Here is a 27,813-nt window from a genome sequence, read left to right on the forward strand (position 1 = left end):
TTTTTAAGCTAGTCCATCCTGACAGGTAGGTTTTTGTGTCACACTATATCTGGTTTCCCATTCGAAGGAAATAGGTGCATTCACAACTGTTTCTATTAAGATTCTTTGGAAATAACATTTTAAAGACAATTAATGACACTTGGCCCTGAAGTGAAACAAGCCAGTTTGTTATCAGTTATGTGGAGAAAACAATGCACGTATGCTTTAATAAAGTAAACAACGAGAGACCAAATGATAATGACACACCTTTGTGCAACAATTGTGTCATATAAGTGTTGCACTGACTTTATGCCACAGATTAAAACAAAGACAGTGCACTTAGAACAAGCTTTACTCAGGTTTAACTGATTTAACTGATTCAGTAAGTTATGTTAGTATCCATGCTGCTTATTCTAAAAGGACAAAAAAAAATTTGCTAACACTGTTGAGTTACCATTCAGTGTATTGTAATTTTATTAAGAAAACACAGATAACATAAACAATTCAAAAACAAGACAGTGAAGCTACAAGTTGTTTATCATGAAAAAAAAAATAAAAATTACACATTAAACACAATAATCATATTTTGATGTCAGAGTCCTTCATGTTACACATTAAAGAAAATTCTTTTTCAAGTCATAATATAATATTCTGGGGTTCATATGAATGATGTTTGTCTTGTTTTCTCTCATCTTGTTTGTAGCTGCTGTAGAGACTGTCATTCTTTCAGTGTAACTTAAGGGGTGGAAAAGCTACTGCCCTCATTCTGTGTAAAGTTATACTTGGAAGTTTATCTGCAGTTCATATCAAGCTTGTTTTCCGTTCCATGTGTAGTTGCAGAGGGAAGTTGTTGCTATGAATGCTGCAACTTTGAAGATTTTCTTTTTTTCTCTGAAGCTGAATTTCCTTTTTTTCCTTTTGAAACTGCACTTGCATCTGGGTGCTTCTGTGACACTGGTCCCTAAAAACAGGACGTGGGACTAAAAGTCAAACCAGATGTAGACTAATGTTATGAAGCAAGTTTGGAAGCACTTTGGATCTATTTTAAAAATAAATATTTACTGAGATAAAAGAGAAATTATTTTTCAGATAAAATACATTTTTATATTATTTTTATACAAGAATCCCCATGTAACATGGTCAAAAGGACACAAAAATTACACACTACAAATTTTTAGAATATCTTTTATGTCTCTCACAGGTACGTTTTGGGAATGGAACCAGTTATGCAAGGCAGACTGTTTCACAAAAATGACTGCTATTGCAAAATCACCCATGAGTTATATAAGTTTAAATGGGCAGGTTCCGCATGTAACGCTAGTGGACACGATGGGTTACACACAAAACCTGGAATGAGACTGAGATTCATGAAAAACCCACATCTGGATTAGAAAAACCTCTAGGATCGTCACATTTAACATGGTGTCTTTTCCTGTCTGAATTTTGGTCCTATTTTTGGCCCCAATATTTTATTAAAAATTCATTAATTTTAGGATGACTCAGAACAAGAGTATAATTTTTTTTTTTTTTTTTTTTGCATTTATCTGAAGTCATCATTAGGTACATTCTTGGTGGAAATATGTCTACATTTCTCTTTTATTATTGGGTCTAAAACAGATGGCAAAATGCCAGGTACCAAAATGAACCCAGTTTCACAGAAGCATCCATCTTTTAAATCACATTTAGAGTCACAAATAAGGTGAGATTGTGCAACTGACTGTTATATGAGTAGAAAAGCTGTGGCTGTATCCTTTAACATTCCTGTTATTCATGACAATGAATGACAATGGTTAACAAACAGACATGGAGCTATGATATCACATTATGTACTGTATCATGTGGTGGATGGTTAGGTAAACATAAAAGTTAAGGAATAAACACAAAAGTAGCATTTTAAGAGGTATTTTCATTCTTCAGGTTGCAATAACTGTACATTAACTGATGTGAGTAATGAGCAATGAATGATCATGTTTTGGGTTTGTCTTTGTGCTTCCAGTTCTTGGCTCAGTGCTTCTTGCGCAGATGGACGTATAGGACGCCACTTACAAGGAGAAGAGGGACACATACCCACGCTAGGATGAAGCAGTAGCCAAAACGACCTTTGTTCACATCTCTAGAGTCATTTAAGATCTCCTTTCTGTGGAATGTGAAGATGAGGCAGGCAGCAAAATCTGTGAAACCTGCCAAAGATGCAAAAAATGATGTGATATATGTACAAATTACTATAACATATAGTTCATGTTACTAGGTCAACGGGACCCCTCATCCCCACAAAAATAACAAGTACAAGTAGCTTAACCCTCAAAGGCCTAAAACTGTTCTTGTAGACTTCCAGATTAATTTTCTAGTGATTAACCACCATTTACTATTATATTATCCACTGCATTTAGCAAAAATCAGGCATGTTCTTATATTTAATTACTGATCATGTAGGTGTTTATACAAGCTAAGTGTAAATTCAAACATTATCATATTAAAACAGAGAAAACCAAAATTTTCAGAAAGCTATACCACTGTTATTTACCAAATTACATGAGTTTTATTGGTGATTCAATGTTGCAGATAGTGTTTGAATGTTCACTACAAAGCCTCTGAATGTCCAAATGTGTCATATCTGATGGCCATGAAGAGCTGAGAAACTGCAATTTACATGAATTATTTCATTGTATTGATAGTATTAGTAGGCCAAAACTAATAAAACCTTTTATATCAGTAGATCCTTTTGGTCATCTGTTGCTGTTTAGGTCTTTGAGGGTTAACAACAGAAACATTTTCATACCTTTAACAGACCTCAAAACTGAAAACTGAAGACAAAATGGTCTCATTTACACTATTGTATGTAAATTGTGGAAAATGCCCTTTAAGTACCTGCAAAGGCCTGGCAAAAGCCAGTGAAGTAGAAGAGCCCACCTTTGGCCAGGGTGAACAACTGACCCAGAAAAACCAGGAAGGAGACGGAAGAGAAGACCACGGAGAGGACCATGAGGGCCTGCACAGACTGGAGCCAATCTGGGACAGCAAGACAGAAACACTGAGGAGTCCACCATAAAACTAATGTCTCACTGTTAGGTTTTAATCAGAATACAGTACATGTGTGCACACAAACAGGCATTGATAATTTACCGTTTTCATTGGTGGCAGCACACAGCCAGGTGTTTGAGGCGTTGTCATGGAAACAGTTGTACCAGAGATCTGTGATTTCTGAATCATCCCAGACCCACCAGGACTACATTAAACACAAAACGAGACACATGTGAGTTGATTTGTGTTTGATTTTCTTCATATCAACAGTGACATCTACTGTAAAGAGACTGACATGAACACATATTAAAACTGCTCTTTGCATGTGTCTCACCTTTTCCAAGGTGGCAATGAGGAGCATGGCCAGTGTGACCAGATGCAGCACAGTTATGGATATGAGCAGGAAGACCATGACCGCCAGGAGAGGAACACGTCACTAGTGTCGTGGGCACAAACAGTCCTGTGATGAGGTCATATAATGAGAACCTGATGGATGCAAAATAGAAAGTCAAGGTGAAGTAGCAAGAAAAAGATGCTGCTGATGGTGGAAGCAAACCGTATATAACCAAGATGGTAACCTGTCCTTTTTGTTTTTGTAATATTCATATGTGTATGTTTTCATGGTAAGCTGTAAAGTAAACACACCTCATGTTGTTTAATCCATAAAGACCCAAATATCCACCAGTGACCAAAAGCATCTACTGATCTAAAATGTTTAATAACGTTAGAGCCATTAATCCTATCAATACATGTCAATAATTGGTGTAAAATGCAGTTGGCCGTCTTTTCACAGTCCTAAGATATGACCCATTTGGACGTCCAGAGGCTCCGTAGTGAACGTGGAAACACCGTCATCTTCTACAACATTGATTCACCAGTAAAACCCACAAAGTTTGATCAATGACAGTGGATGGATGCACTTGGTTTATGTTCAGTGAATGATCTATTTTGCTGAAAAAGTAACTTTTTCTCAAGTTTTCTCTGTTTTTGGTCTAACAATTCTCAAATGTAATCTCGGCATGATGATTAAAGTACATGACCAGTAAAATAAATATAGGAAAACACCTGATCGTAACTAAAAAAAATGCAAATTGGAGAGGATAATATTATGACAAATGATGATAAATCACTTAAGGCGATTAAATAGAGAAAAAAAAATAATTTGGGAACTGCCACAAAGGTAGCACTGGGTCTTTATGGGTTAATTTATATGTCGACTTTCTGCACTTTGCAATAACTGCCTGTCTGGGGCATCCGAACCGAATAGAATAGAATAGAATAGAATAGAATAGAATAGAATAGAATAGAATAGAATAGAATAGAATAGAATAGAATAGAATAGAAGAAGGGGGACCGGAGGATGTGCTCCAACTATAGGGGGATCACACTCCTCAGCCTCCCGGGGAAAGTCTATTCCAAGGTACTGGAGAGGAGGATCCGATCGATAGTTGAACCTCGGATCCAGGAGGAACAATGTGGTTTTCGTCCCGGTCGTGGAACGCTGGACCAGCTCTATACTCTCCATCGGGTATTCGAGGGTTCGTGGGAGTTCGCCCAACCAGTCCACATGTGTTTTGTGGATCTGGAGAAGGCGTTCGACCGTGTCCCTCGTGGTATCCTGTGGGGGGTGCTTCGGGAGTATGGGTCCGGGGCCCTTTGCTAAGGGCAGTCTGGTCCTTGTATGACCGAAGCAGGAGCCTGGTTCGCATTGCCGGCAGTAAGTCAGACCTGTTCCAGGTGCACGTTGGTCTCCGGCAGGGCTGCCCTTTGTCACCGGTTCTGTTCATTATTTTTATGGACAGAATTTCTAGGCGCAGCCAGGGGCCGGAGGGGGTCCGGTTTGGGGACCACAGGATTTTGTCTCTGCTTTTTGCAGATGACGTCCTGTTGGCTTCATCGAACCTGGACCTTCAGCATGCCCTGGGGCGGTTTGCAGTCGAGTGTGAAGCGAGCGGGATGAGGATCAGCACCTCCAAATCTGAGGCCATGGTCCCCAAACAGAAAAAGGTGGTCTGCCCTCTCCGGGTTGGTGGAGAGTCTTTGCCCCAAGTGGAGGAGTTTAAGTATCTTGGGGTCTTGTTCACAAGTGAGGGAAAGATGGAGCGTGAGATTGACAGACAGATCGGTGCAGCATCTGCAGTGATGCAGTCGCTGTACCGGTCTGTTGTGGTGAAGAAGGAGCTGAGCCGAGAGGCGAAGCTCTCAATTTACCGGTCAATCTACGTTCCTACCCTCACCTATGGTCATGAGCTTTGGGTCATGACCGAAAGGACAAGATCCCGGATACAAGCGGTCGAAATGAGTTTCATCCGTTGGGTGGCTGGGCGCACCCTTAGGGATAGGGTGAGGAGCTCAGTCACCAGGGAGGAGCTCGGAGTAGAGCCGCTGCTCCTCCGCATCGAGAGGGGCCAGCTGAGGTGGCTCAGGCATCTGTTTCGGATGCCTCCTGGACGCCTCCCTGGGGAGGTGTTCTGGGCATGTCCCACCGGGAGGAGACCTCGGGGAAGACCCAGGACACGTTGGAGAGACTATGTCTCTCGGCTGGCCTGGGAACGCCTCAGGGTCCCCCTGGAAGAGCTGGAGGAGGTGTCTGGGGAGAGGGAAGTCTGGGCATCCCTGCTTAGACTGTTGCCCCCGTGACCCGGCCCCGGATAAGCGGTGGATAATGGATGGATGGAGAATAGAATAGAACAGATCATTATTGTCACTGTTACAGGAATAATGAAAATCTGCTTACTAAGTCTGTCAGTAGTCACTAGGGTGTGTTTTATATGGAAGCTACTGCTAAATGGAAGCTGAACTGTTCTTCCTCAAACAGTGAACTCCATCCTTGCTTCTAAAGGAAACACCCTGTCATCACGCTTCTAAAAATCTACGCTGACAATCTCTGCCCATCTGTCAAACTCTAAACATGCAGTCAGGGGGTAACGTTGAACAGTCTTCATGGAATATACCACAAACATCAGCACCTTTGAACCCTGTAACGCTGTGTGAACAGGTCTGATCATCTGATGCTCTACTTCACAGGTGTCAAACATGCAGCCCAGGGGCCAAATCTGGCCTGCCAAAGGGTCCAGTTCGGCCCTTGGGATGAATTTGTGAAATGTAAAAATCACACTAAGATATTAACAATCCTTTTAGTTCAGGTTCCACATTCAGACCAATTCAATCTCAAGTGGGCAGGACCAGTAAAATACTTTCATAATAACATATACTGTAAATAATGACAACTCCAAATTTTTCTCTTTGTAAATGTAAATATTTTCATGTATTTACACTAAAACAAAGTATAATTTTGCAAAAAATGTGAATAACCTGAACAAATATGAACAACCTGAAATGTCTTAAGAGAAGTAAGTACAATTTTAACAATTGTCTGTCTGTTATTAAATGTTTTGGGTGTTTGTAGATCCACTGTGATCTATAAGTTATAATGTACATGTGTAAATGATAAACTGAGGCAGAATATTGTTAAAATTACACTTATTTTTTCAGTTTGTTCATGTTATTCACGTCTTTTGAAAGGATAGTTTGGAGATGTAAACCTTTTCATAATGTAAATATACTTTTTTCACTCTAAAACAGAGAAAAGCTTGGAGTTGACATTATGTATATATTATTGTATTATTTTACTGGTTCGGCCCACTGCAGATCAAATTTAGCTGAATGTGGCCCCTGAACTAAAATGAGTTTGACACCCCTGCTCTACTTGGTCAACTGCAGTAACAACAGAAGAATCTGGGTACGATTAAGCTGGTGGATGTGCCGTGACGCTTCAGTAATTACAAAATGAATGAGGTTTTAAAACATATTCTCTATGGTCATCATCAGGACGTTGTTTTGGCAACGAGTTTGTGTTAGCTGGCAATGATGCTAAATATAAAACTTCCTTAATATCTTGGGCAAGTTCATCCTTCCTCAAAAAATGTCCTTATGTTAACACACTAAGGACGGAGCCTGAGTTCTCTCTATTAATTGCAGGTGAAAATAAAAATAAAATAAGATGTGATGAGCATGTATTATAACAGCAATAACTCAGGTTGACATATGTTTTAATATTCCTGGATATAGAGCTTGATTTTCCCAACTTTACTGCTGTTTACCATTGGTGTACTAGGATGTTTAAAAGCAGTTACTTGGACACGTGTCTTTCACATAGCTCTCCCCAAAGCTGTTGCTATTGAAAACAATTCAGAGAAGCATGTGTTTGATTACATACTATTACATCTGGTTTATGTAAGAGTTTGAGGTTCTTGGCTCAAACAGGACGACCACAGAAGTATCCCATGAGCATGCAGAGGCATCTTCACAAACATCCAAACAATTTCACTGGTACTTTCATGCACTATGTTATGAACAATACTTTTGTTGAAAAACAAAATAAATAATCCAGACATACCATTCAATAAGTGAGATGTTTTTAGACAGCACCTACCCTTTAGTTTTGCTGTTGCAGAGTCTGGACCCTTCAGTTGTCACGTTCCTCTCTTGTGTTGTCAGTGCTTTACTAACGTTTTAGCTCTAAAAGTTAGAGAAACTGAGAAGAAAAAAGAAGGGCACAGAAAAGGAATGTGAAGTCAGATATAGGAGGAGTTCTCAACACCCATTTCCTCTAAACTTTCCCTGCCCTCCCCCTCAAATCTGTGGTCTGGACCAAATCAAAACTAACACTAACATTCCTCTGGATCTACATAAACACAGAACATGTTCCTAAAACTGTACTCTATAGGAATTCAACCTGCACTGAAATGTAGAACATGTATTATAAACTTCTGCATACATTTATCTATTATATGAATTGCACTGCAGAACAAAAACACAACACACTTTAAACATATTTATCATGATGTAAAAGCATTATCTTATTTACCCGTGTGCAGCTCAGTACAAAGACCACCAGGGTGCTGCCGAAGTGAAGTGATTGAAATGCAGGAAATAAGGGCTGATAAGTGCCCACTTTTTTATGGCAAATGAGCAGGAAATCTCAGACCACCCAAGACAAAACAATCCTCAGAAAACACAGTGAAATGAAAAAAAAAAAAAAAACTAGGTCACAAAATGAAGACACTGTTACACATATGATTAAAAGAAGTAAAAATGACTTTAGTGTTCACCAAGTCAGGATATTTGTCTTTTGTAGTAGTGGATAATTGTTCTATAGGAACAGAATTAAAAAAGAACTTTCAAATTTAACACATAAGCATTTCAATGCAGTGCTGACTTGCAAATGAACAATTCAGCAATAGATTAAAACATTCATATGAAATATTTACACAGTATGAAATCTGGGTCTGCCCCACATGAAACACTGGATCAGTCAGCCCACATCAAATTGTACTTCTGAGAAAATACTCCAGTTAGAGCAAAAACTGTAAAAACTGAAGGTATTTCACGCCTCTTTTGTGGCAATTATTGGACTGTAATGTTTAATCTAATCTCTAGTCAATATCTCTGGAACAGTGTTGAGTTGACATAACATAGTATTTAGTGCATGTCAGTCTGGATTTTGAGAATGCACTTATTAACATTTCAAGTGACTTATACCTGAATATTGATGCGTCTAAAACCTCCGTCTTGGTATTCCTGGATCACAGCTCTGCATTTGACACAGATGACCGTGACATATTGATAGACTGGAAAAGTGAAAGTGAAAAAAGAAAAAGTGAAAAAACTACTTTGGCTCAGTTGGTAATTGAGTCAGACTGAAAAAAACAAACAAACAAACATGTGGGGTTCCTCTAGGGTCCATTCTCTGACATCTTATATTCAAATTCAACCATGCTGCCCCTTGCTCAGATTATGAAATATTACAACATTGCTTACCACACCTATGCAAATGACACACAACTTTATATCTCAGGGTTATCACATGACTGCAGTGCCTTACTTTCTCTCTTTAGTTTACAATTCATCTAGTTTTGAAATGCTGTTTTATCATCCTAGTTTTTGTTTTTGTCTTAATTCTAGAATTTTATTGCAATTTTCCTTGGCTAAATGTATTTCCATACCTTTGCAAAGCACTCTGAATAGTCTTGTGTATAAATTCTGCTTTACAAATAAACTTACCTTATGTTTAATGTTATATTATTGGCTAAACTGTATGATATTTAAGCTTCAGCTTCAACACAGTATTATTTTCTAGAGTGAATGCAGTTACTTGCATTGCCCTTCTACTAATAATATATCCCTTTATTTATATAACTTACAAAACTAATATTGAAACAGAAAAAGTTAGGGAATAAACTTAAGTGTTTTATTTTCCCAATGTTTTGTCGCGTCTTTAAACTCCTCATTTGTTGATCTCAGGCCAGAGAGACGCCTTCACGGACCCATCAGGAATTGGGAAAACCGCCGCTGACCCCCGCATCCCCGTTTGTTATTCGAGCTACTACGTTCACATTTTACAGTTCTTTGACGCAACTCAGCCCTGTTTACTGCGAGTCTCTGTCCCTTGTTTGGAGACTTCCAGTGTCTGTTTCTAAAACCGTAAACACAGAAGGGACAACATTGCGCTTGTTTTTTTACGTACCGTTACTTTGTTAGTTAGTTACCGCCAACTGTTAAACAACAACTGGCAGCAGCGAGCAGTTTAGGTTTTTATAACGCGATTTTCAGAGTTTTATCAAACAGAGAGAGTTAATTTACTTTCTGGGAAGATGTTGAGCCAATTCCACAGACTTAAAGGCTGAAATGTGAGCGTTTATCTCGGCGAAAAGTTGTTGTTCACCTTCGTGGGGCAGATGGAGCAGAGAGAGGTACATGTTCTCCTATTCTTATGCTAACACGGATTTTTTTTTTTTTCCTTTTTTTTTTTTTTCTTACAGCTAAAACACTAGATCTACGTAGCAGATGTGATTTTAAGAATTAAAAAAAAACAAAAAAAAAAAAAAAAACGACGGAATTAACCCAGTGAAACGACAAACATGACTGACAATAGCAGCCGTCTCCACAGAAAAAAAAAACAAAAAAAAAACAGCTGGTCCTTAAAATGTACAAATAACTTAACCCTGAGACACTTAACTCTATAGTCAAGAGTTGTGAAATGTATCTGAGAACATTTTAAGGTCCTTTTACTTCACTTGAGTGTGTATTTTCCATTTCAGACAACTTTACATTTGAGCTTGGAGCTGAACACAGAACATGAACTGCAGTAAAATGTAACGTGCACGTGAATGCAACAGTAAAATGAATCAAAAACTTCCCACATAATAGTACATTTGACAGTGACCATTATACTGTGACTTATGATACTTAAAGTACATGTTACTGATATCACTTACCTGTACATATTTAACACTGGTTCTGTCATGAGCTATTATGTAATTAACCCTTTCATGCATGAATTATGAAAACCTTAATCAAGATTTTCTTTTTCCTGAGAGTTTTTATTCATCTTTAGGCATGAAAAAAAAACAATGTGATAGAATTATTTTTTATGAATCTATTTTTCAGTAAGTTACAAAAATGTCCACTCAACTGGACAGCGTACGCTAAATTTTTTGAAACTAAGAAATATATATTTGAAACCCATCATCATAAAGTGATATACTGTGTTAAAACTATGAAAGAAAAACAGTTTTAATGCAGCTAGTCTGATGTTTTCTCACATTTTATCATATTCTAATACTAGTTATGGAGATAATACGCAAAAAAAAAAAAAAATTGTTTGAGAAAATTAGCAGTTTACTCAAACATGTTAGTGTCTATCAGGTTTATAAAGAACAGCAAAGTTACATTAATGGTCTGAATGTCAGTGTAGATCAGGGGTGTCAAACTCATTTTAGTTCAGGGGCCACATTCAGCTAAATTTGATCTGAAGCAGGCCGAACCTGTAAAATAATAACAAAATTATATATAAATAATGTCAACTCCAAACTTTTCTCTATGTTTTAGAGCAAAAAAACATTGATTTACATTATGAAAAGGTTTACATCTGCAAACTATGTTTTCAAGAGATATGAATAACATGAAAAAACTGAAAAAAATAAGTGTAATTTGAACAATGTTATGCCTCGGTTTATCATTTACACGTACATTATAACTTACAGATCACAGTGGATCTACAAATACACAAAAACCTTTAGTAACAGGCAGAATATTGTTAAAATTGTACCTACTTCTCTTAAGACATTTCAGGTTGTTCATATTTGTTCAGGTTATTTACATTTTTTATGAAATTATACTTTTAGTGTAAATACATGAAAATATTTACATTTACAAAGGGAAAAGTTTAGAGTTGTCATTATTTATATGTTATTATAATAGTGTTTTACTGAATCCTGCCCACTTGAGATTGAATTGGTCTGAATGTGGAACCTGAACTAAAAGGATTGTTAATATCTTAGTGTAATTTTTGAATTTCACAAATTCATCCCAGGGGCTGGACTGGACCCTTTGGCAGGCCGGATTTGGCCCCCGTGCCACATGTTTGGCACCTGTGGTGTAGATGATGCATGAGCGTCCACTGTGTTGGTTGATACCCTCTTGAGATCCAGTAAAGTGAAAATCTTTAGCTTTTTTACATTAAACAGTCATCTAGATTGGAAACTGCATAATGCAACAGTTTTTTCAGATACATTTTTAAAAAATATTTTCATTTATTCATTTTTTTAATGGAATGTCCTTTGCAATGAACAGCATTGTTTTAATTAAAACTGTCAAACTTTAGTCCCCTATAGAAGACAAAAATGCATTGCTGGGTTTCAGGAGGACATGGAATTAAAACAAATAAACCCATGAATATACAAGTAGAACAGCTGAAGAATAGCTGTCCACTGGAGAGACCACTATGCATGAAAGGGTTAAAAGCATTAGATTAAGTTTTTTTTTTTTTTTTCTTGTTTGGTTTTTTTTTTTAGCTTTTTTTGAGGGGGGGGGGGGTGGTCTTAATTTAACCTTTATTTAACAAGGTGAGAAACACTCAGATCAAGATGTCATTTGCAAGTGCAGCCACATACACTCCAATATTTATTTGTTTGTTTGTTTGTTTGTTTCATAGCTGGGACAGTACACATGAATGAACATTTCTGTAAATGTGCCAGTATTAGCAAAAATGCTATTTTTCAACTGTTGTCCCTGGGTAAGATGTAAAGTGCCAGCATTCATAAAATTAGAAGCATTTAAAAAAAAATTAAAGCTACACCCACACATTACATAGCATTAGTTCACATGTACAGTATACACAGTTAACCTTTAAGTATTAGTACAAACACCTGGAGGACACTGGCACATGGGCAGGTGGTCATGCAGCGCAAAACAGAAAACTTGAGTCCAGTGAAGATGAATATGAACAATTTACCTGGTTGCAAAGCAACTCTTGTTAGTGAGGTGCAGCAGTGCAGATTATCCGGACACATGGGAGAAAACATGCATCAGGAGACCTGCTGTATGATCTCAAGCAGACTGGATCAGTAAAATAATAGGCAATATAACCTATAAATAATCCAGATTTCTCTTAGTTCAGTGTGAAAAAAGTTAAATAATTTTATGAAATTGTGAATAACCAGAGCAACAATGTACAACCTGAAATTTCTTAACCCATAAAGACCCAGTGTGACTTTTGTGCCAGCTCCCAAATGAATTTTCCTCTATATTTAACCTTTCTTAAATTATTTATCACCATTTATTATAATATTTTCCTCTGTATTTTGTGCATTTCAGTGAAAATCATGTGCTTTCTTTTATTTAATTTACTGATCATGTAGATGTTCATGGACACTCAGATTAAAGTTGAGGGTTATTATGTAAAAAAAAAAAGGACTTTTTAAGCAAAGATATCAGTAACTGAACACAAAAATAAGCATCTCCGTCCACTGTCATTGATCCAACTCCATGGGTTTTACTGGTGAATCATTGTTGTAGAAGATGACGGTGTTTCCATGTTCACTATGGAGCCTCTGAACATCCAAATAGGTCATATCTGACAACCATGAAAAGATGAGAAACAGCATTTTACGCCAATTATTTACATGTATTGATAGGATTAATGGTTCAGACGTTATTAAACAGTTTAGATCAGTAGATGATTTTGGTCATTAGCTGCTGTTTGGGTCTTTATGAGTTAATAAAAATAAGTGCAGTTTTAACAATATTATGTCTCAGCTTATTATTCACACAACTTAACGCATAGTGAGTGTTCAAAGAGTGCAGACATTTGATTGAGGCACATCACCATACTCAAGCTGAGGTAAAATGGTTGCTGATACAAGGAATTTGCACACTTGGAAGGAGAAGCAGAATTCATTTCAATAATAATTTGTGGACCAACCTAGTAACGTGTGCTTTAAAAACAAAGGTCATGATCAAGCAGAAAGCTCAGGTGCTCATAACTAAGTGTAACCCACAGTTTTGGTCATTACAACCTTGATTTCACAAAGTGCAATTCATTTATTTTTTTTTTTAATATCTTTCTGCTAATGCTTTTTTCTTATGTTTAGTGAACTGAAGTCACTGGGTGTAATGAAATGATGCCATCACTTTATGATATCTAAACAGACATATGGTTAATTCAGCAGACTGTCTCCATTCATTGGGTTGTTAGGAGGAGCTGGAGCAGATCTCGGCGTGGTTTAGCAAAGAAGGACTTGTTCCTGACGTCCCTACAGAGGCTCAGCTGTGTTTTCTATGGCGTACTCTGCAGCACACAAAAAGCCGTCTAAACAGCGTGACGAGGGCCTTGGACAACCAACGTTCCCAACATATGGCAGAAATGGCAGAGGTAAGTTATCTTCATTGGAATCTGAACTCATTAAGAATCATATGAGCTATATTGAAGATGGAGGAAGGAGTCAGATATTGTCACAATTCACCTTTGTGTCCAGTCAGTTGAGACAGAAAGGACCTTATCTGTGTCCACTAGCTCCTCCTCTTCATCATGCTTCACCATGTACACAGATAAATACAGGATTCAGCTTGGCTCTCTCATGATACCACATCACTCTCCCTTCTCTGGGGATTAGAATCAGACCACAGGCATTACTTCTATGACATCTTATTGACTGAAAAACAGTTATCTAGATCAGATGCCTTCTCATCTGGTCTTAAATATATCTAAAATTAAGAAGCACCTTATCAGTTTTTGACTCAATAGGCACACAGCGAATGGAAAGTCTCATTCACAGTGACAGTGGAAAGGGTTACTCCTACACAGGCCTGAATTGTGAGGTACGCATGGATTGCACGGACAGGGGAGTGAATGAATCGTAAGGGGGGGGTGAATAAGACGGGGAATAATGTGTAAGACCGGGGTGAGGGAGTTCTCCATAAGTACCATGACATACCTCTCTCTCTCTCTTTAATTTCACTCTGTATGCACAAGCTGTACGGACGTACACCTGCAGGCACCAGTGTTCCTACATATATTTAAGTGCCTTCTTTTATCAACATCTTTATCCTCTATCGTGAAGAAAGAGCAGCTGTCAACTGAACTCCTATTCTGTCAGTTTTGTGAGCCTCAGTCTTTTATTGAGAGCCTCTGAGTTAGCTGAAGTAAGTCTAATTTTTAAATTATTTTATTGATTTTTATCAAACTATTTAGGAATCATTATTATCATATTTATTATCCATTTTAAGTCTGTGCCTTTATGCCATTGGGTGTGTGTTTTTTTTCTCTGAATCATTCAATCATTTTAATCTGAAGTATTCGTGACTTCAGTCTGTCCCACCCCATTTAACACACATTCATTCATCGCTGCAACTATTTCAGCTTTCAACTGGTCTACAAATCATCTTCCGTGAGCATTAGAAATTATTTTTTATTTGTGTTCATTAATATGTTGAGAATCAGGAGCTGTTTGTGCATGTCATGAAGATTGGTTTTCTGTGTTTAAGGTACGCAAGTCCTTGGAGCAGATTCGTATGTTTACAGAGCATAAAGATGTTCTGGCTCAGGAGATACAAGATGAAAACGATCAGCTCAAGGACCAGCTGAGACATCTAGTATCATTGCAAGGTAGGACTGATTTACAAGGTGAAATGTTCCAATAGTGAGAGGAGTATTTTTTCCAGTATTAGTAGTGTTCAGATTATTATGGGATATTTCATTTGGTTGATCATGTTGGTGCACATACAGTCGTCCTCAAAATTATTCATACCCCTGCCATTTTTTGTAACTTTTTGTTTTTGTGATGAAATGAATGAGTTTTGTCAAGTTTGTTTGTGACTTATATGTGATACACAAGTGAGGAAATAAGAACAAATGATACTTGGAGAAATACTTTATTTCAGGAGTATTTTATTAGAGGATTTCTAAAAAACGCCATGTTCAAAAATATTCATACCCTAGGTTTATTAAGTCCGAAGTCTTTTCTTAATAGTCAATAGAGTAGCCTTTTTTCTTGATAATGGTTCCTGTAAGTGTCCACAGGTTCTCTTCTGTCTCCTGTGGAGTTTTGGTCCACTCTTCCTGGACCAAAGCCTCTAGCTGAGTCCGGTTGGATGGTTTCCTACCCATCACGCTAGTCTTTGGCTCTCTCCACAGATCCTCTATATGATTTAGGTCAGAGCTTTGACTGGGTCATGTCCTTGAACCACTCCTGCACTACCTTGATGGTATGCTTGGGGTCAGTGTCCTGCTGGGGTGTCCAGTCAGGACCAGTCTAGAGTTTCTCAGCAGACACTTCCACATTGTCATCCAGGATGTTGATATAATCCTCCTTTTTCATGATGCCCTGTATCTTGATGACATTCTCGGTGCCACTAGCAGAAAAGCAACCCCATAGCATTCTGTTGCCACCACCATGCTTGATGGTTGGGGCTGTGTTCAGCTTGTGTTCTTCTCCTTGTTTCCTTCAGATGCAGTCAACATCCATGTGGCCAAACAACTCCATCTTTGTTTCATCAAATCACTGGATTGATGACCAAAAGCTTGGATCTTGGTTAAGAAGAGCTCTAGGAAATGCCAGATGAGCCTCCTGATGTTTCATCATGAGTCATGCCATCTTCCTGTGTCTGCATCCATGGAGAACTCCTTTGTGCAATACTGGCTGGATGGTTGTCTGTGATACCTTCATACCTCGGTTATTTTGGTGGCAACATAATGCTATGGTTATAACCTATAATGCTAGGATGCTTCTCTGCTAGTGGCACTGGAAACCTCATGAAGTTACAAGGCATCATGAATTTAACATAATTATATCAACGTCCTGGATGACAGCGTGAAAGTGCTGAGAAACTCTAGACTGGTCCTGACTGGACATCCCAGCAGGACACTGACCCCAAGCATACCACCAAGGTAGTGCAGTAGTGGTTCAAGAACATGACCCAGTCAAAGTCCTAACCTAAATCATTTAGAGGATCTGTGGAGGGAGCTAAAGACCAGAATGATGGGTAGGAGACCATCCAACCGGACCCAGCTGGAGGCTTTGGTCCAGGAAGAGTGGACCAAAACCCCACAGGAGACAGAAGAGAACCTGTGGACACTTACAGGAAGCATTATCAAGAAAAAAGGCTATCAAAACAAAGTTATTTTGTCTTTATTTTTCTTGCGACAGATGCACAGATAAGCGAGGTGGCCAAAATGCTGTATCAGCAGGGTCTAACTGAGCTGATCCACAGTAGCCCCAGTGAACAGGTGGCCTACCTCCTGGTGGAGAGAGCCTCCCTGTTAGAGACATGGGACAATCCAGACAAACCGACAGCTGATGGACATACAACCAGTCTGATGGGAATGGAGAAACAAGCAGTGAATACCAACGCAGGCCAGGTTAGTGGATAATTACTGAAAGAAAATTTGGTGTTATGTTGGATATCTAGTTTTCAGTATCTGGGATGTTGTTCATAGTTCAAGTTGAAAAAAACATTTTACTTTAATTTTTCAGATTCTGACTCTCGGTTACCATTACAAAATGTTACCGTTGTGCATTTCTGCAAACAAGTCGTATACAGTCACGGACAAAATTATTAGACCATCAAAAGTCATCGAAAACAACAGTTATGTAATCAAGTACTAACTCCTGTGTGTATCATGTGACTAAAACAGACAGAAAAGAAAACATGGAATGCCTAAAAGCACTGTTTTGTCAGTACAATGCCATAGCTATTGATGGAAGAACTTCAGTGATTTTGGTTATTATCAAGAAAACCATGGAAAATGGTTAGATATCAGCTCTGAAATTAAAGTCTTATGAGCTATTTTTGTTGTTATTATTATATTTGTCCAAACAAATGTACCTTTAGTTGTACCAGGCATTAAAATGAACAAGAAATTTAAGAAAACAAGGGTGGTCTAATAATTTTTCCACGACTGTACACTGTAAGCGGGCAAAGTGATATTAATGTTGATTATCTCATTCCAGTGGGACCTGTCAGTGGGGTGGGGGTGGGAGGGACATTAGGCAGAACATTTGGACATTTAATCCTCGAAGATGTTTCTGATCCAAACATACACTTTGTATCATATAACCAGTACAGTCATGTATCTTAGAAAAGAATCCTTTTATGGTTTGTTTATTGAAATGCAATGTTTTCAGTTCTGTCAGAATATATAAGCACATGTTTGTAGATAAAAAGACAACTTTTGAGTCATGTCCTTATGATCAAATGGGAGACCCTGATATGGTTAAATGGGTTCTATGTAATATTGATATTCCAAACTCTCAACAGCAGGGGGAGTAGTGTGCCAGAATGTACTCAGGGCTACCACACCACCAACAAATGAACACTACACCTCTTCAGACTGTATCACTTACTGATTAAAATGTAAAGCTCATTGTTTACACACATCTGTATTATGGTATCATCAAGTTTCCTCCTTTTAACACACACTCATACAGTTGGTCAAAATAACACAGTCTTAAAATCACTAAGTAGGTTTGTCAGTAACTGCACTAAAGATACAACACAAGGTAAGAGGAACTGTCGATCAACAAACAGTGAACTTGGCAAAAAATAATAACATCACATAATAATTTTTCACCTTTATTACTTTTGTTTGCGAACTTGAAATGTGATATCAGCATCAAACTCCATTCTTTTACTTTAGTGTTATGTCCAGTAGAGAAGATAACAGCTACAGACCTATTCTCTGAAACACTTTTATAATAATTTTAAGTAACTTTTGAATATTTCTAAGTACAAATGCTACATATAGCTCCTTTGAGGATTCTTTACTTTTAGAAAAACACCCTTTATAAGTTTAGTATAAGATTTTGTTGTAGATTTTTTAAATATGTTTGTTCTTGAAATGACTGCATCTGTTTTATCAGCCAGTGTTTTAAGTTCTTATACAGTTATAAGAACAATTTCAAATGTCTGTATGTTTTTTCTGAGGGTTCAAACTTAACCTTGCACCTACAACACTTAAGCAAACAGTGTGATCAACCGTTCATTCTATGGATCATTGTTCCTCTACAGTCTTCCCACAAGGGGGCACTACGCCACAGCCAAAACCCATGGAAGAGACTCTTTGGACTACACAAAGCTTCTCAGAGCAAAAATGCATTTATACCAGTATGTTTTCTATCTACACATATTTGATATATTCATGTAAAATACTAACAGATACTAAAACGTCACCTGTATAACTAGACATACGCGATCACTTTACTGGTTTTGTGTCGTTTACTAAAGGTGTGTGTATAAATCACTCTGCATGTCTATTGTTCACATGATCTCTTCAAAAGCCTCCACATGAACTGCACCCTCTCTTTTCTTTCACTATTATTAAGCTCTGTTACCAACACACACTAGAGAACTTTGCATGGCAGAAGGAATTCAACACACTGATGCATTTTGAGGCAGTGCACTGCTCAAGGTGTCCCATATTTCTAAAAGCTCTTGCTTGTGTTGTGAGGACTGCTGTCCCTGTGGTACTGGTCATTGTTTTGTTCTTGTGTTCCTTTGTGTTCAGGCTGAGGCCAGATGTTTGTCTGGCCAGGCGAGCAACGTGCAGAGGGAGTGTTCCCGTTTGGAGCGGGACCTGGAGGAGGGCTCTCGGAGGCTGGCCATGGCTCACACTGAAATCCGGCGCTTGACTGATGAGCTTGAGTCTGCGCACTTGACCCAAAGAACTTATGGTGAAAGATTTCAATCAGCTACTGACACAAACACGCTATTTCCGTGATTTTTAATGTTGATAACACAGCAGCCTTCTGTCATCAACGGCTTCAGTGCTTCCTCTACTTTCATCTTTAATTACTGATGCTAGTGTTGAAATGTTAGTTTGACCGTCAGAGCAAGCACACTCAGATATAAGAGTTTTCCAAAGTGTAAACTTTTCTGGAACAAAGAGTGAACTGTACCACCAACTCTGTAAAATAGTCAGCAGTGGATTAAGTACTGAAGCTTTTACTTAAGTAAAAGTATAAATATCTAACAAAATATATTCTCAAGTAAAAGTAGAAGTACTACATCAACAGTCTTACTTAAAGGGGTCATATTTTGCTAAACCCACTTTATTAGTCTTTTGGTACATGTATTTGTGTATTTGTGGACCCTAATAGTTCATAAAGTTTAAATTTGAACCCTACAGGTGCTGTAAAGCTATCTTTGTATTCATTTTGGCAAAAATGTGGATTTCTACAACCCGTTTGAATTCCTTCATAATTTGTCACTATAACTAGTTACATCATGACATTTGTACATATAAGGTCAAGACTTCCGACGAATATTTCTTCGAGTATGACATAATTGTTTGTCATCAGCAGTGGTTGTAGTCCATTGTGAAAATATGTCCAAACTTCGAGCCGATTACCTAAAATGTTCAGTTCTTGGTTGTATTAACGAACACAAGTGGACTGAACGGGACAGAGCAGTACAGTCAACAATCTGCGGGGGGGGGGGGGGGGCATTTGGATTTAAAGGGCCAGTGCTCAAAATGACCTTTCTGGTGTCATCACTCAGAAATAGGGTTGAAGGTGGACCTGTGGAGTTGAATTAATGAAGAATTCAGACCCAAGCATAGCATTAACAGTTTATGTAGACCACAGGGAAATGTTTTAAAATGCACAATTCCATTTAAAAAAGCAAAATATCAATATCAAATGAGTAAAAGTCCTAAGTACTTACTTTTAAATTTGCTTTAAAGTTGTTTTTTTTTTTTTAAGTAAAAGTATTCACGCAGTGGGTTGTTGCCATTTTGATAAACAATGTAGATGTACTGACTTATGTTTCTGCCAGTGTCACAGCTCATAATAATTTCAAGTAACTATAGAATATATGTGTATTGGAAAGGTTGGTGAACTTATTGTGTGTGCCACTGAAAATACTGTGTAAACATCACATTTTTTTCTAACAAGTGTGCTTGTTTTTTAGAGCCTGAGCTGCAAGCAGCACAACAGGAGGTAGAGCAGCTCAGACAGGAAGTAGAAAAACTGAAGAAATATGGTGAGATTTGCTTCATGTTTAGTTGTTGTTTCAAAACATTGAATAATTAACACTACTTGAAAAAAAAGGTCTCCACATTGCTCATATTTATTTAATGGACAAACATCATTATATCATCCTTTTTTGTGTGTTTAGGATTATTTAAGTGCATTGCGAGGGGGCAGGGTGTACCTTAAACTTGCACAGCAGATACCACAAGAACATGCAAACATCATACAGAAGTGCCCACAGGTGTCAGACTATAGCACCTGCAATTTAAACCCCACAGCATTATGTGTGTTTCTTTTTAATCTGTATAAAAATGAATTCACAACAGTGTCCAAAACTGCACCTATATCATATATTTTTATATATTTATTTGTATTGCAGATAAAACTCTTAAAATAGATGTGCAATTTACAGACATAAATGGATGAACACATCACTAATCTCACTGTCATTTTAAAGAAATGGTGGAGCTGCGAAAGGCCAAAGAGCTGAATGATCGTCTGGATGTTGAGATTCGAGCCCTGAGAAGCAGAGTGCGCTCCCTGGATGCTGAGAAAAGCTCTCTGCAGCAGAAGGTCAGATATTTATGGTCTGTAGTGACAAAGTTCTGTTGTGACTGAGACGCCATGTGGTTTTTATACCGCACTTTGTGCACAGTGGCAGTTGTGAAGTGTAAACTGCGTAGAGTAGTGTGCACCAGTCTGTACTCACTGATACTGCAACGCTCAGGGCTTTCCTGTTTACTACACAGTGAATGTTTGAGCGACTCTTTGATCTGCCCAAGATAATCTGTATGTATGTTAAGACACCACATGAACACTTATGGTGAATGTCTTTTTGTGTCTTTTTTGTAAGAGTACCATATATAATTTACAGAAAACTGATCTGTGAAAATAAAATAATGATAGTTTTTTACAGTTGCTCAGACAGCTTCCAAAAATGAGAAAGATAGTTGTTCTGTGTATACTAATCAGGTGTTTATTTTTTTTTACTGAAATATGTCCAAGGAACGCTGAGAGCGGAATTGATTAGCTAAATATTTTCCACTAAATATGTTTATAATCAAGCAGAAAAAAGAACAGATGATGTATTTGTTAAATTGTTTTATTTTTGTGCGTGCTCTCACTACATTATGACAACTACAAAATATCATTAAAAAAAAAACTGTGATGTAAATAATGTCCTTTCTGTTGTGTATTTGTGTTCATCTCAGGTGAAGGAGCTGGAGTCAGCCATGCAGAAGCATCACCCGAAGGTGCAGGTTCAGCCTGACCCGGACACAGATAAAGTAAGTCTCATTGCTTAGTTCGGTAAAATGTAAAAACATACTGCAAAAGTGAAATTTATATTTTATTTTTAGTAGGGCTGTCAAAATTAACATGTTAATGCGGATTAATCCAACATCATAATTAATATGATTAAAAATTTTAAAGCAATTAATCCATTTGCAATGCAGAATGACTCTGAACATCTTTGCCAACACATTTGGGGTAGTTTGTCCTAGTAGAGTTACCGTCATGCATATGCAAATGGGCAGCTGATCCAGTAGTGACAGGCAGCAGAACTAACCTATAAAGATGGAAGACACTAAACAGCACGTTGGCCCTCTGGATGGAAATATGAGGACAAAAAAAACCAAGACGGAACAGTTGTTTCAAGTGGTTTTGTTAAACTGTTGAAGGTGTTAAATAAACACATTAAGTGCATATATATTCCCTTCTTTCTTGAGTCTGTTTGCTCATGCAAAATGAAATGCAATTAATATAGATTAAAAATGAATGATATTTAATCTTGAATAATTGAAATTAATCCACAGCAACCCTGTGATTAATCTGATTAAAAATTTTAATTGTTTGACAGCATTCATATTTAGTTAAACTTGCATTCAGACAAGAAGTGTGTTTGAAGTCAAGTACTGATTTCAGTCTTTCCTGTATTATCATGTGAAAAGATTTATTTAAGGAGCTTTCTGTTGAGTCTGGATGTTGTTAACAAAAGAAGAGAAAGGAAGTAATTAAATAAGATTGTCCTTCATCACTAGGTGTTTTTTTATGGTTGTGAAAAAATGTGTTTGTTGCTTATTGGTGAGTTTTGTTTTGGTTGCTTTACTGTTAATTTTTTTTCCAAACTTGGCTTGAAATTAGATTTTCAAAAAATGGGAGTTACTGTATCTTGCAGGAAATAACTCCAAACAAATGCACCTGTTCAGTTGTATTTCACCAGCTGTGAACTTCTTCTCAGGCTGTGTCTCTGCAGAAGGAGGTGGAGCTACTGGAGTCAGTCCTGCTAGAGCAGCAGCAACAGGCGGAGCAGCAGCTTCTGGCTGTGCAAATTAAAGCCGACAAGGCCACGGAGTTAGCTAAAGTAAGTTTCTCTGTGTAAGACCATGAGTACTCCACAAGAAACTTATACTTTATCAGTATTGGATGTGGTTTCTTGTGTTTTCTAGTCCAAGGCAGCTGAATTGATTCAGAACAATGAGGCCAACAGAGATTTACAAAACAAGTTCAGCACTCAGACAAAATGCCTTTTGGACAAGGAGTCAGAGGTTAGTGAGCAAGAATATGAAACATTTGGAGTTTTCAGATAATTAACTGCATAACATAACAGACACTCCAAATTAGCATGACAGTTTTTTTAAACTCTTGTTAAAAACTTTTACCTGTCCATTCAGATACTGTCTCTTAAGCAGCAGCTGGATACTTCCCAAAATGATCTGGATAAACTTGTAGCTACAGTCTGCACCAGGGAAAACAATTCCCAGGGTCCAGTGTAAGTAATATACAACACTCCAGACACTTGAGCAGAAATACACTGTATATTTACTAGATTTAACTGGTATTATGTGTTTAAAGGCTGTGGAGACATCAGCAGGCAGATTCACAGGACTATGAAAACACCCACAGGCAGCAGGAAGACTCCTTTGTGACTGATGAAAAGAACCTACAGGCATCTTTTTGCCCACTACAGATAAAAAAAACTCATGTGCTCATACTAAAAACAATAAAATAATAGTTTTTTATCATGTCTGATGTTGGCCCTTTTGACAGCAGGATTATCAAGACACTGTGAGGAATCTGCTTTCCACTCAAGATGAATGTGAGGCACTCAAGAAAGAGATCTGTGAAACCCTTAAATGCCTCGACCAAGAGCGGAGGTAACAGGCATAGGAAGTTTACGATGCTGTGTAAACAGAGGCTGCTTTGTCTCACAGTTAATCTCTGCTTTTATATTTTTATGTGTGTGTGGTTGGCTTTGTTTGCCTGTAGTAAATATCATGAGATGAAAGAAAAACGCAAGGTGAAACTGTGTCGAGCCAGGCAGAAGTTTGATGAGGAAACTGCATGGCGGGACGAGAAGATAAAGAATCTAGAGCGAGAGCTGTCTTTGAGTTCTCATTCATTAATAAAGGTAAAACCACAGCTTTTGTTTTTCTGTAAATATGTGAAGACAGGATTTCTGAAATTAAATTAAAGTGCCTTTTTTCCCACTTCATCAATAGTTTATTTTAGTTTAACTGAAGGTCATTAAAAAAAACTATATTGTCTTTTTTCTTCTTAATTATTTATTATTATTCAGGGAATGTTCACAGGAAGAGAAGGAGGCTATGATCTAAGGGGAGACCTAAATTTTAAAATGCATATAGTAAGAACAACAATCAAAAGTATGTTCATATTAAGCTGTGGGGTGACTTTGTGGAACAGTGTGAAGTACAAACAAATATATTTAAAAAGAGGTATAAAAAAATATTTCTAAATAGGTATATGGAGGATGAGGGATAAAAATCATATTTTTCCAAATACTATTTGGGATTTTTTTTTAAATTTAGAGAGAGTAATTATAATTTCAGAGATCTTTATACTTGTGAATGGACTAAAGTGAGGATAAATGTGAAGTCTTGATGGATTTGGGTTGTAGGTGTGAAATTATGGAACAGACTTGATGAATTTCAGTTGTTCACTTCTTTGACAAAGTTTAAAAAAATGCCTTAAGTTTAAAATCATTTAGGAATATTGAATTGAGATGGTAGGTATGTTTTTTTTTTGTTGCTGATTTTTCACTATAATGAGAATGCTTAATGCTGTACACATTTAATTTAATGTAAGCAGTGTATTAGGTGAAAAGGATAGGCCAAAAAATAAGATTTTGATTCTGGCCTATTCCTTCTTTGTTTTTTTTTTATGTTAATTTAATTATTATAGTAAGTGCAATGATTAATGTATAATCCAAAAATAAATTCATTCATTCAGTATAGACTTAGGAGTCACATTCATAGGTTTCAAGTACAGTTGTCTTTGTATCTTAACCACTAGACCTTGTCATAATTCAATTCCTCTTTGTTTCAATGTGACACCATTTAAAAGTGAGTACAATTCACATTTTCGTCTCTTTGCAGGAGAAAGAACTCACCTTAAATATAACTTTGGAAAATGAGAAACTGCTTGTTGAGAGGAGAAGGTTACTACAACAGCTCAATGAGGAGGAGCACAATAAGAAAGACAGTAATCTAACAGCTTCCATGTCTAAATGCAGGTGAATGGACTTTACTGTATGTTGAAACTGTTATTTTATGCTCAAAGTTACACTTTTAGACATTTAGATGATTAAAATGACATGTTTGTTTTTGATCTCAAGAGTGGATTTTCTAGAGACGGAAAACAAGAAACTGGGAAACAAAATACTCCACATGTCCAAACAGATGGCAGTCCTGGAGCGCACCCTCCACAGCATGCAGTCGCTGCACTTTACTGAGGTACGTCACACTTCAGTCGACCTCTGATCTGGGCATCCCGCTGTTTCTACTGTAATGTGTTAGTTTGGGACATGTACGGTTGCTTTAAAGCAGCCTTCTTATCTATGAAATTAGAAGGACGGCTGACAGTTTACATCTGTAAACACCACATATACGCAAGAAAGTGAAATAAATTATGCTGACCTTTGTATGTCCTGGATTAGTAACCCCCTTAGATCTACAGTCATGGAAAAATTATTAGACCACCCTTGTTTTCTTCAATTTCTTGTTCTTTTTAATGCCTGGTACAACTAAAGGTACATTTGTTTGGACAAATATAATGATAACAACAAAAATAGCTCAGAATTGTTTAATTTCAGACCTGATATCTAGCCATTTTCTATGTTTTCTTGATAATAACCAAAATCACTTCAGTTCTTACATCAATAGTTATGGCCTTGTACTGACAAAAACAGTGCATTTAGGCATTCCATGTTTTCTTTTCTGTGTGTTTTAGTCACATGATACACACAGGAGTTAGTACTTGATTGCATAACCATTGTCTTTAATGACTTTTGATGGTCTAATAATTGTTTATAATTTTTTTCACACACACCCCTTTGGCCAGAACAACTGCAACGTTTTAATTCACAGTAATGTAGAACTATGTACAATATTTGTCCTTGATGTGTGACTTCTTTTCTATCTCTAATGCTAAGTGCAACATGTTGTCATAATTTATGATTTACTTTTACATCTGATGCTCTTAATAATTTATCTTTGGGTGTGTGTTTTTTTTTAAATTAACCTTTATTCATTGTCATTGCTAGAGGTGTGTCAGTGTAGGTTTTGTTTCAGATGCTGCTATTTTTTTACTGTGCAGTGACTATAAAGGTGATTCTAATTCAGGTTAGGGGAAGGAAAAATGTTTGGTTGTTTTTAATGTATTGATGTTTTTTAATGTTCGTTTTAATAGGAACTTAAGAAAATATCTGATCCTCAGCAGATTTTTACGTCACTTCCTCCTAAAAGGTATGTCCAATGCCAAGTCAGAACCTAATTTAAATGTGCTCTACTAAATAAAATCAAATAAATGTAATGTTCGTGTTCCTAGTGTGCCGTTTCCAGAGAATACCACGAGTCTGGGTGTGGTGAACATTACTCAGAGCAGTCAGGCTGATGCAACTTCTTCACCTCAGTGTTCAACGTCTTCCCCAGTGTCCCGATCAGCAGAGATGGGTTACCTGAACCTGACCTCAGCTCAGAGCCGCTCAGATCACTCCACTCCCCTGAGGGTCCTCAGCAGCTCAGACAGCACGTATTTCTAAGGTTTCCTGGTCGTCATCAACAAGAATACTGTGTACAGAAATGCTTTTAGTAATTTATAATAAATGAATGACACTTTTTTTTACTAAATTAAAAACATGTATATTTTAGTAAATAAAAGTTGTAAATAAACAGGAATATCTCTCTGCAAAGTTAATTTTCAATATAGTAAATTCCTAGATTTAGGATGCATCCTGATTATTTCTTGATAACATATTAGTTTGATTACCATCGACCTCCAGCTGTGGGAACACAGACTTGAAATCTGTCTTTGTAACATAATTGATGTAATAAGTTTATGATGCTTGGACTTTCCACCAATAGGTTCACTCAACCCACACACGGTCTACTTTCCGAGTTTTCACATTATGGTAATCATGTTTATCATTTCTCCTTCCTAATGTAATCTGATTTGACTGAAGGTTCAAACAAAGGGGATGTCATGGCCACAGCGATCTGCAACTTGTTCTAGACAGAAAAAAGGACTTGTAATGTCTTTTAGAAATGAAGACTGTGGAAATGTACTTTGGCAAATCCGGTTACTAAAATAATGAATGAAACATTGAAGCAAAAGTCTCTTAACAAATTTCATTTATAAACCATGGGATAATAAATAAGGGAAATCCAGTACACAAACGACAAACATACACTGAACAATATACACCTGTACTGTGCGTCCAGTACACATTCAGCACAGTAACACCTCATATTAATCCCCTTTGGTGCTGAACTGAAATACCATTGAGTTCAGTGACATATGTGGTTAATCTTAACTGTTCGTTACAAATTTAACAAAAAGCTGAAAGATTTAGCAACATAATTCACCTATACTTACACCAGAGTGCTTTGCAAAGTAAGACTGAAATGTGACATTTTATGAGAAACTCTGAAGTTTGTCCTGAAGTCTAAGCAAACCTGAGTGTCCACTCCGAGTTAGTTCTCTGAAGTGGATACAAGAGAGTGCAATTTGTAATATTCAAAGGCAGAGTTGATGTTTATTTGGTGATGGTAAATGCATGCTAAAGTATAAAGGCAAGTACATGAGATGTGGACTAAGTGCACGACTGTCTAAATGATACAGCAGTAGAGAAAAAGCCCATGGTAATACTTAATATAAGTTTAATTAGTGTTGGGCAGTCATTTGTTGTTGTAAGATTCTTAAGCCTAACCAATAGTTTTAAAACTCAGGTTGTGCATGTTTTAACTATAACATTGTCTAAAATAATGCAGGTCTAACGTCTAATATATTTCAATTGTCACATAGTTTAATGTGTGGTTAAAATGGTGTCTATAGGAATTGGACAAACATCAATTCTCTCTTTTCAATAATCAATTCATCAATTTTTTTTTTATTTTTTTTTTAAACATGTAGCATAAATATTATGCTGCTTCTCCCTTCCACATTATTTACCTCGTGGTCTATGATAATTGATTTCCCTCATATA

General features: G+C 37.2%; 2 protein-coding genes across 4 annotated transcripts; one reads left to right on the forward strand and one right to left on the reverse strand.

The window, feature by feature from the left end:
* Positions 1–1,157: 1,157 nt before the first annotated feature.
* Positions 1,158–7,561, reverse strand: emp3a (epithelial membrane protein 3a (MAM blood group)). 3 transcript variants are annotated; one of them, XM_030134127.1, is made up of 5 exons: positions 7,436–7,561; positions 3,335–3,486; positions 3,103–3,205; positions 2,848–2,988; positions 1,158–2,159 (listed from the first exon to the last, which is right to left on the reverse strand). In XM_030134127.1, the coding sequence occupies exons 2-5, from the start codon at positions 3,410–3,412 to the stop codon at positions 1,984–1,986; spliced, it is 498 nt and encodes a 165-aa protein (XP_029989987.1). In that variant the 5' UTR covers positions 3,413–3,486; positions 7,436–7,561; the 3' UTR covers positions 1,158–1,983. The 3 variants fall into 3 exon arrangements, with proteins under 3 accessions (XP_029989987.1, XP_029989989.1, XP_029989988.1); XM_030134129.1 differs by having other exon boundaries at positions 3,335–3,436; positions 7,436–7,547; XM_030134128.1 differs by having other exon boundaries at positions 3,335–3,460; positions 7,436–7,535.
* A 1,875-nt stretch (positions 7,562–9,436) lies between these two features.
* Positions 9,437–26,894, forward strand: LOC115419374 (coiled-coil domain-containing protein 30). The gene is made up of 19 exons (XM_030134102.1): positions 9,437–9,755; positions 13,541–13,717; positions 14,830–14,950; positions 16,491–16,702; positions 18,352–18,447; positions 18,848–19,013; positions 20,251–20,322; positions 20,770–20,885; positions 21,524–21,598; positions 22,552–22,674; positions 22,760–22,858; positions 22,985–23,082; positions 23,166–23,259; positions 23,364–23,467; positions 23,580–23,721; positions 24,707–24,843; positions 24,946–25,063; positions 26,019–26,074; positions 26,157–26,894. Exons 1-19 carry the CDS (start codon positions 9,741–9,743, stop codon positions 26,368–26,370), a joined length of 2,235 nt encoding a protein of 744 aa, XP_029989962.1. The 5' UTR covers positions 9,437–9,740; the 3' UTR covers positions 26,371–26,894.
* Positions 26,895–27,813: the final 919 nt, after the last annotated feature.

This window comes from Sphaeramia orbicularis, chromosome 5, assembly GCF_902148855.1.
Source record: "Sphaeramia orbicularis chromosome 5, fSphaOr1.1, whole genome shotgun sequence".
NCBI classification, from domain to species: Eukaryota; Metazoa; Chordata; class Actinopteri; order Kurtiformes; family Apogonidae; genus Sphaeramia; species Sphaeramia orbicularis.

Bases quoted from the DNA above. Each gene is read 5' to 3' on its own strand.
- LOC115419374 (XM_030134102.1), top strand. The intron at 14,951-16,490 runs GTAGGACTGATT...TTCTTGCGACAG, and splicing joins ACATCTAGTATCATTGCAAG to ATGCACAGATAAGCGAGGTG. The intron at 24,844-24,945 runs GTGAATGGACTT...TTTGATCTCAAG, and splicing joins GCTTCCATGTCTAAATGCAG to AGTGGATTTTCTAGAGACGG.
- emp3a (XM_030134127.1), bottom strand. From the start codon at position 3,412: ATGGTCTTCCTGCTCATATCCATAACTGTGCTGCATCTGGTCACACTG. The intron at 3,206-3,334 runs GTGAGACACATG...TGTTTAATGTAG, and splicing joins TCATTGCCACCTTGGAAAAG to TCCTGGTGGGTCTGGGATGA. The intron at 2,989-3,102 runs GTAAATTATCAA...TTGCTGTCCCAG, and splicing joins TGCTGCCACCAATGAAAACG to ATTGGCTCCAGTCTGTGCAG.